This window comes from Lepus europaeus, chromosome 3, assembly GCF_033115175.1.
Source record: "Lepus europaeus isolate LE1 chromosome 3, mLepTim1.pri, whole genome shotgun sequence".
Classification (NCBI taxonomy): domain Eukaryota; kingdom Metazoa; phylum Chordata; class Mammalia; order Lagomorpha; family Leporidae; genus Lepus; species Lepus europaeus.
The window spans coordinates 166,088,655-166,097,737 of record NC_084829.1 but is presented as its reverse complement, the minus strand read 5'-3'; the positions used below and the strand labels follow the sequence as shown (position 1 = coordinate 166,097,737).

Below are 9,083 nucleotides of genomic sequence, written 5' to 3'. Positions count from 1 at the left end.
CTGTGATCTTTGCTTTGTCCAGGGGAGCGCTCCTTCCGCAGACCGCTGGAGAGGAGAAGGACATAAGGACAGGAAGAAGGCGGAGCCCGGGACAGGGTTCCTGAGGATCCCACAGTCTGCGCCCCGGTGTAACGGAGACCCGCGGGACACGGGCTTGACGCCTTGGCTCGCCTCGCTGCGCCCACTAGGTGGTTGGGACCCAAGTGAAATGCGTATTTTCCTGGAGCTACAAAATCGCCCTCACGAATCCAAAAATACAACTAGGGAAACCCCCCTGGCAAGGAGAAACATTTTGCTTGTGAGGGGAGGACCCCTAAACGCTGCCCGAGAAGCCAGTCCTCCCGCAAAGCGTGGACGGCCCCCGGGGACCGCGCCCCCCGCGCCCACTCCGCCTCCGCACTCATGAAGGCGATGGGGCAGCTGCGGAGCCCAAGCCTGGGCAGCGCGGCTCCATCTTTCCGGCTTTTCCTCCTGGGGGTGGGGTGGGGGAAGTATATAAAAAAAAAAAGCAAAATCGACTGAGGCGCCTTCCCCTCTAGCCCCGGCGAGGTAAGGGTCGCCGTAATCTTTCTTGTCCCACAAACCAGGGGATTCGGATCCTACGCGTGTCAGAGCTGGCAGCCGGACTTGCGACACCCAGAGTCAGACTGTGAGCGCGGGGACGCCGTGGACTTTCCTGGGGGCAGGCCCCAGAGTCCCACCTGCTCCGCTTGGAGCAAACGCGAGTACGCCCTTTCCCGCTGTCCGGGTCTTGGCTAGAGCTGGTGACAGTGCTAACGATGTCTCTAAAGCACGCTTTCAAACAAGAGTCGTGAATCTGGAGTATGAAGGAGACCCGGAGGGCGCGGCTGGGCGCACGCCGGTAGCCGGGGACCTTCTGTCCGCGGGGCCTGGGCGCACGCCTGGAGCTCGGGTGACGCCCGGTCCTTTGGCTTGCAGGCAACACCACAGGGAGTCCGGCCCGCCCGGCCCACCGTGGGGCAGCAAGGGCACCGCCCCCACAGGCCCTGCCCGCCTCGGGGGCCCAGCGGCCTGCGCCCGCCCGGCGCAGACACCTGCGCGTCTCTGCGTGCGCTCCAGCGCTCCAACTTCCCAAAGTTCGCGCGGCTCCTCCTTCCGAGCGCCTGCTGGGCGCCACATTTCCCTTCCACAGCAACTGTTTGGATTCTTGGCAGATTCAGGGGACGGCAGGGTCCCAGGAGAGCCACGGTGGGCGAGGGGGTTTCAGAGTTTGGAGGCGATGGTCTCCCGGTTGCCCTCCAGCTATAGCCGCGCTCCCCTTCTGTAACCCCTGCGGGGCACACCGGGCTTGCGCACTCCCAGCTCCGTTGAAAGTGGGGATGGGACAGCGAGTGCTGGGGACAAAACCGCCTCCAAACCTTAGGTTTGTCGGAAGCACCCGGAGTTGCCTAAACTGTCAGCAAACGTCCGAGTTCCAACTCTTCTCCTGGGAGTTCTGACCGAGCGCAGCTCGCTTGGAGCTGCTGGCCGGCCACCAGGACGACTCCTGGCTCGGGCGACTGACAGGCCGACGTGGCTGGCCCGGGAGCCCTCAGCGGCTGCAGCTGCAGGGCTGCGGGTTCCGAATCCCGAACGTTGCCCCAGCTGGGACAACGTCCCGCAGACCCCCGGCCGGTATTTTGCCCGCCGGCCGGCCAGGCAGCTCGCGGCGCGCGGAGGGCCGCTGCGGTGCAGGGGCCTGGGGCCCAGCGGCCGCGTCCCGGCGGGGCGCGCAACGTGGGCGCGGGCGGCGGCGGCGGCGGCGTGGGGAGCGCTCGCTCCGCCAGTGGGCGTCTTCTGCCGCCGCCGCCGCCACGGGCAGTGGCACTGCGGCGCTTTTCTGCGCGCTTTGGAGCAGTGGCCCAGGCACAGCCGCCCGAGCGCGCACGAACCGCGCCACGCCCGCAGGCAGCGTCTCCGCAGCCCCTCGCCCCGCCGGCGAGGACGCCGATTGTGCGCGCCAGCCGGGAGCCGGGCGCAGCCACCGAGGACGCGCCCCCCGCCGCGGGTCCTCCCGCACCGGCCGCGGATTCCCAGCGCGATGTGAAGCCTGAGCCGGGCGGGGAGGACGAGACGGCCGCGCGGGACCCGCCGGACGCTCGGGCCGCCCGGCCGGGGAGGGCAAGTCCTGCGGGGGCGGAGCCCGCCGCGCCCCTCCCGCCCGCGGCCTGCCCCCGCCGCGGCCCGGGGAGGAGGGCCATGGCCAGCCCGGAGGAGCTCGCCGCTCCCCGCCCCCAGGCGCCCCTGCCAGCGGCCGGGGACGAGCCGGGCTCCGGCCCCGGCAAACTCCGCCCGGAGCCCCGGCGCAGCGCGGCCGGCGGGGGGAGCGCGGCGGGCCCGGGCCCGGCCCCCGAGCGGCCTGGCCGCGGCCGGGCCGAGCGCGCCGCGCCCCCGCGCCCGCCCCCCGCCCCCGCAGGCCGCGCCGGCCCCGCGGGGGGCCCCGGCGCGCTCTCTGCGCTCGGCGGCTGCTGGGTGGCGGCCCGCGCTCCCTTCGCGCTCGCCCTCTCCTCCCCCGTCCCCTCCTCCTCTCCATCTTCCTCTTACTTCTGGCCGCCGCCCCCCCTGCCCCCTCCCTCATTTCTCCCCTCCGCGTCTGCCTTTCGCCTCCCCGTGCGTCTCCCAGGGAGGGAGGGCGCGGCGGCGGGCGGCGGCGGCGGCGATGCTGGCGGCGGCGGCGGCGGACAGGAGGCGAGAGCTCCGCTGAGCGTCCCCGCCAGCAGCAGTCCCCGCGGCGGCGGCGGGCGGCGGCGGCTCTTCCTCTCGCCTGCGCTCCACGGCTTGCTGCTCCCAGCCCGCGCCGGGCCGCGGCCGCCGCCGCCCCGGCTCCCCTTTGGCGCGGGCTTCCCCGGCTTCCCGGGCGCCGGCGGGGGCTGCTCCGGCCCCGGCCCCGGCCCCGGCCCCGGCGGCCGAACTCCACGGCGGCCCGGAGGCGCCGGCTTTGCGCTCGCCTCGCTGCTCTTCGGCCCCGACATGGAAGATGGACCTTCTAATAATGCGAGCTGCTTCCGAAGGCTGACCGAGTGTTTCCTCAGCCCCAGTAAGTGGCCTGGCTCCACGTCCTGGCGCCCGGGGCGGGCGGGCAGGGAGCCTGGGTGACGGGCGGCGGGCAGGGCGCGTGTGCCCGGGCGGTTGGCGCCCAGCGGCCTTCTCCGGAGGGGCCGGGAGCTGTTGGCACCCCAGGGGCGTGCGGGAGCGGTCGTCGGCGCCGGGACGCTGGGGCTACCCCCAGCCCGAGCGTGCGACCGGGAGAGCCGCGGGAGCCGGGCTCGGACGCTCGGACCTGCCGCCCGCCCCCGGCCCCCGGCCCCGCTCGCGGCCGCGGTTGTCCCGCACGGCTTTCTACGCTCAACTTTGTGCCGGGGGGTGGGAAACGCGCTTCCTTCCACCTGGCGGTCCTGTGGCCGCGGCGCCGCAGCCCTGCGCCTCCAGGAGTGAAGGCATCCGCCCTTCCCCGGGGGAGCTGTGCCCGCGTCCCGGGCCCCTCCCCGCAGTGGCCCTGGACTCGCCCGGTGGCGGCGGGTGCACCTCCCGCCCCTCCCGCCCGGAGTCCACTTGGTGTGGCGCCTGGGGGCTCGCGGGGGGTCGTGTTTGTGAGGGAAAGGGAGCACAATGGGGCGCTAGCGTGGAAGAGAAGACGCAGGCGCTTCCCACCCGCCAGACGCGCTCCCGGCCGACCGTGCGGGGCCGCTCCGCCTGGCCACTCGCGGGCGGGGGGCAGGGGCGACAGCAGGCATGTCACGGGGGCCGGGGACAAGATCGAGCAGAAAACTGAACGTAGAGCTGCGCTGGAGGGAAAGAGGCAGGCGGGAGCCCAAGGAGAGAGGCGCCCGGCGCGCACAGGGACTCGCCGTTGCGGTGGATGGAGGGCGAGCAGGGTGAGGACGGAAGCCCCGGGCGGGGCCGGGTGGGAGCGCCTCGCGGTCCGAGAGGTCGCACCCGTGGGGCAGCGGGCAACTCCGGCGCCAGCCTGGCCGGGCGCGGCTCCCCGAGGCCCGGAGCGCGGCTCGGGCGCCACCATCCACCGCGTGCGCACCCGCGCCTTTGTCTGCTCCTCGCTCGGGAGCGCGTTTCCTTGGCGCCTTCTCCTGGCAGATTCTCTTCTGAGGCGGCCCTTTCGGCTTCCTGCTCCCAAGTGCTGCTCAGTCTGCGGTCCCAGCTGACCCGCAGCTCCCGGGCACCCGAGGTCAAGCCGCTTGTCGTGGCCTGGGGCTGGTCCTGGCCCACTGGCCCTGCTCAGCCGCCTTTAGGCTGCAGCCCCTTCCTGGGAGCCTGGGCAGGGCAGGGCCGGGCCGCCCCCCGCCAGCCTGCCTCCCAGACGCGGCCGGGTCCCCCAAGATATCCTTCCCCTGCGCCAGTGGACTGTGGCCAAGCTCTGCTGGTGCTTGGGGGTGGACTTGATTGGCCGGCGGGCGGGTGTGGGCCCTGTGCTGCCCGCTGGGCGCTGTGTCCAGTGCCCGCCGCCCCCAGGTGGCGGTTGAATTACTGGATGCTGCTCTTGAAAAGCCATGTGGGTCTGGGTATGAATGGAGTGAGCTGTGGCCACGCCTGCCGCCCTCAGATGTGGTCAGGAGAGACGGAATCGGCTGTGAATTAAAAGTGGTGCCCAGAGTGCCGGGCCCACCAGCTCTCTGTGCCTGGAGGTGGGTGGGGGAAGCCTCAGCCAGGCCTCGGACTAGGGTTCCTGCGGGTCCTCTTCCTGGTACGCTGGTGAATTCTGTGGCCATCTAGGATGGCGGTTAGGTTGCCCAGGGCGTCTCTGGCAGGCTTCCCTTGGAAAGGCACTGTGCCTGCAGCAGGAGCCAGTGGTCAGAAGGCGTCCACTCTGCAGAGTTCCCTGGGGAAGACCTGCCAGCCTTGGGACACGGGGATGGTTCTCCCACCTGTCAGGAGGAGCCCAGGGCCACCACTGCACTGGTATTTGGGATGTCACTGGGCCAGTGAGTTCCAAGATACTTTTAGACAAAATGTGTCCTTGGCCTTACTCACTGGCGAGTGGGGAGAGGAGAGGCTGCCTGTCCTAGGGCCTTACTCCCGGGCGTCCCCGCCGTCGGGTCTCTGTTTCTGTCTGTTGCTGAGACAAGCTCCCGTGCCGTGTGCTGACCTGCCAGAGTTCCAAAACTCGACACTCTTTTTTTTTTTTTTTTATCTTTGCCATTCAGATTGAGCCTTTTTGAGAGGAAAATCCTAGATCCTGTAAGATTGAAGAGATGCCCAAATGCACACAGATGTTAAGTGTGTGTTCCTTGCTTTCCTTTCCCATCTACTTCTTCGGCTGACAAGCAAGGCTGCTGTTGTCCACTTACTGTGTGCTGTCAACACACAGATCCTGGGTTAGAGGTCTAATGTCCCAGTTTGATTTTAGCCCTGCGTTTGGTTCGTATTAGTCCCAGCTAGCGGGTCTCGGCCTCAAAGAAGCAGGCTGGGCATTAATGTCTAGGGCCACAGGTGGTCTCTGGTCACACGCCTGATGACTGTGTGGTCATTACATTGGTGACGTTTCCTGATAGCGGCCCATTTCCTGCCATCTGCCCTTAATTCCTGAGTCCTTAATTCTGCCTCAGATGCTTAGCTTCACACTTCATTGCTGGGAGCGTTGCCGATTGGAATAGAAACAAATCCTGCGCATGGAGAGCCCAGATCTTCCCTGCACGCAAAGTTTGCAGGTACGAGTGTGTATACAAAGAAGAGCTGAGAAGCTATACAGGGAGAGGCAGGTGTAGCTGCATTCACCCTTTGTGACAAATGGGTCCTTGGGCTGACTTCCCTAGGTGGTCCGTGTCCTTGTTCCCTGTGACATGGCTGGACCAGCACTCACCTGCAGGAGAAAGGACTTGAGTAGAGAAGCCACCTCGGGGACACTCAGATCTGTTCCGTATCTATTTCACTGGTTTGCTGCTACGAATGACAGGGGTGAGGACACAGGAAGACACAGAGAAGGGAAAGAAGATGAAGTCAGATGAGTTAGTCTGGGGCGGATTTCTGAATGCAGATGGCAGGGGCTTGAAGACTACAGTTTTTGTCGTGTATTTCTCAGCTATTCAAAGTAGAGCCCACATGCGATTCCAGGAATTGTGGATTCTAAATGTGGTCCTCGCCCATCACTAGCCACTCTCACTGTTCTCAGGACAAGCGATGCTGTGTGGCCGGCATGTGGACAAACTGAGATAAATACGATCCCTCCTGAGAGCAGATGTGTTTGCCACATGGAAGTGACTTTCGCACGCACAGGAGTGCAGGCCAGCAGCACAGCAATAGGAATGGGTCTGAGCCAATCAGCAGCCAGCCTGGAGAGGGTTACTGAGCACCTGCTGGGTGGAAGGGGTTTGAGGGAGGTGAAAGCAACCAATTCGGTTCCCTGGAGGACAGGAAGTGTGGGTCTGGGTGCCTCAGACGGAGAGCAGCAGAGCAGGCCTGGGTGACATCCAGGGGCCAGCTGCTCTTTGGGTCATCAGATGGGGTGGAGTTAAATAGAATATTAATAATGTAATTTCACTTTTAATCTGATGCAACAGCTCATCCCCAAAGAGGTCAACGAGAAGCAGTGGGAAGATGGTGTCTTCTGTTAGCTCAGCCTGACGCATGCGGTGACATTTTTTTTGCACAGAAAACCTTTTCTATCCCATTAGGACAAAAAAACTGCAGTGCAATAGATAGAGAAATACTGGGGTTTTGTTTACTGTATGGCAGATTAAACGCGGTGTTGTGAACATTTCACCAATTACTGCACTGTGTATTTTTGTTTAAAAGCAGCTGATGCAGTTTGAGAAGAACAGAGGAAGCAAAAGTAATATTTTCCCTTAAAAGGAAACTCTTAGCTGTAATTCACAACATTTTAATTTCTTTTAAAATGCAAATCAAGCTCCTTGCAGCCGGTCTTTTCTGTAAGACTGTCTAAAGGGAAGCTCTGTAGTGACACAGGAGCTCCTGATCCTGCAGAGAGAACGGAAGGAAACTACCCAGCGCTGGCACTTTCCTGTAGCACTTGCCATCTTCTGGGTTACTTTGCTCATGGACTGGCTTACCTGCTCTTTGCTGATCTTGTGCTCTATAAGGTGAGCTCAGTGGGCATCTGAGGGCAGGGTTTGTCGTTTGTGATTATAACCCTGACCCTAACAGTGGCTGACATCAGGGCTCTCAAATATTTGTGCTGGGAATTCAAAGATCAAGGCAGAACCTGGTGCCTCTCTTCAAGGAACGTAGAAATGGGTGAGTGCTATTGAATGCTTACTTCATGTCAGCATCTTCTAGGGACCCAGGGGTTGAAATGGACAAAGCTGAATCGGGTCTTCCAGGGAGCACGCGGTTCACGAACACGTTCCTGCCGGGGGAATCACACGTGACACTCAGGAGCTGCCCTCTGACCACAAGCCTGTGAGATTTCACCCGAGGTGGACGCCGTGCCTGGATCTGGAGTGTGGAGGGCTCTGGAAGCCCACGGGAGCCCTTGCAGACCAAGAGACGGGTTCCTTCTGAGCCTGCAGACTGGGAAAGAGCCTGGGTAGGAAGAAGAGAGAGAGGAAAGAGATTCTTGGCTGGGCTAAGTCTGCCAGGAGCCCTCAGAGGACTGCACAGAGGAACCACGGGAGGAAGGCAGGAAGACCACTGTCAGTGTGGGACTGGGGCTCCCCGTGACGGAGCAGAGGGCTGGTGGCTATGGCAGAGAGGAAGAGAGAACTTGCATCCAGACGGGGACCATGGATGTGAACAGTCCAGGGTGGTGGAGGTGACCGGTGGCAGATCGCACTGAGTTGGCTGGTGACTGACCGAGGAGGGAGGACACAGTGATTCCCAGGTTTCTGGGCTGGAAGTTGGATGTGTGTGGTTGGGGTATAGCAGTGCTCAGAGAAATACCAGAATGGCAGCTATCAGAACGGATCCCTTTCCGTGTATCCAGCAGTGTTCTTGGAGTGGGGCTCTCTGCTTGTGTGGGGCCTGGGCTCAGTGGTGTAGACAGAAACACAGCAAGCAAACAAGCACATCAGAGGAGCTGTGCAGGGGCAGGCGTTGGGTGCAGCCGTGAAGACTGTGCTTGGGTCGCCCGTATCCCACAGCAGGGGCACCTGAGTTTGAGTCCTGGCGTGGCTTCTGTCTCTGGCTTACTGCTGATGTGTGCCCTGGGAAGCTGCTGCCCTCTAGGGAGATCCAGATTGGGTTCCAGGCTCCTGACTTCAGCCTGGCTTTTGCGTGTTTTGGGGGAGTACGCCAGACTTGGAAGATCTGTCTACCGGCGAAAGAGCTGTGTGGCGAGTTAGCAGTTAGAGTGAGCCGTGTGGCTCCTTCAGTTTGCTCTGGGAAGGACTCTGGGTTGGTGCAGCTGAGCCGGGATCTGAATGACCCAGTGTAGCCCACGTGCAGATATCGGGAGCAGAGCGCCCGGGCAGAGTGAAGGCCACGTGGCTGCAACTTCCCTGGTGCCAGGAGGTGACTAGACCCAGCGTGGAATGAGGCAAGACCAGCAGTCAGGACAGATTAGGGATTTGTAAACCAGGGGAGCGCATGGACAAGGGGAAGCTTTTGGAAAGTTTGGAGCAGATGGGGGCTGTGTGATTTGAGATCTCAGAGGCTCATCCCAGCTGCGGCTGGTGGCTGAATCCAGGGAGCTGTGGGTCAAACAGGGAGTGTGCGGAGGCCTCTGGAGCAGTTGAGATGCGAAACGATGTTGAGAGCAGAAACCAGGTGCAGTGGAGATGCAGGAGTGGGGTGGTTGAGCGTATAAGACAGCAGGTGCGTTGAATTTCTGGTCAGGGGAGGGGTTGAGGATCCCAGCCTGGGTGTTTGGCCGGGGCAGCTGGTGCATGGTGGAGCTGTTCACAGGGCTGGGAAGGGGGCAGGAGGAGCACTGTGGGACTGGGTGCAGAGTCAGGAAGCGCATGTGGTGGGGTGAAGTCTGAGATGCCCATGGCACAACTTGGAGGAGAGGTTGGGAAGGCAGTTGGATGAACAAAGCCTGGATCAGGGGCCAGATCAGGAGTGGAGCAGTCATGGAGCTGGGCTTTTGGGGACCGGGCACCACAGGGGGCATGTGTGGATGCTTCCTGTGCAGTCTGAGTGTCTGGAGGGGGGAGTCCAGATAGAGCTGGGTC

General features: G+C 63.2%; 1 protein-coding gene across 1 annotated transcript in view; it reads left to right on the top strand.

The window, feature by feature from the left end:
• The first annotated feature begins 2,199 nt into the window (after window positions 1-2,199).
• The window catches only part of PDE10A (phosphodiesterase 10A), a 381,690-nt gene continuing 374,806 nt past the window's right edge, over window positions 2,200-9,083 (top strand). Inside the window, exon 1 of the mRNA XM_062187022.1 lies at window positions 2,200-3,037. Within this exon, the coding sequence (XP_062043006.1) occupies window positions 2,200-3,037 (838 nt within the window). The remainder of the gene's footprint in view (window positions 3,038-9,083) is intronic.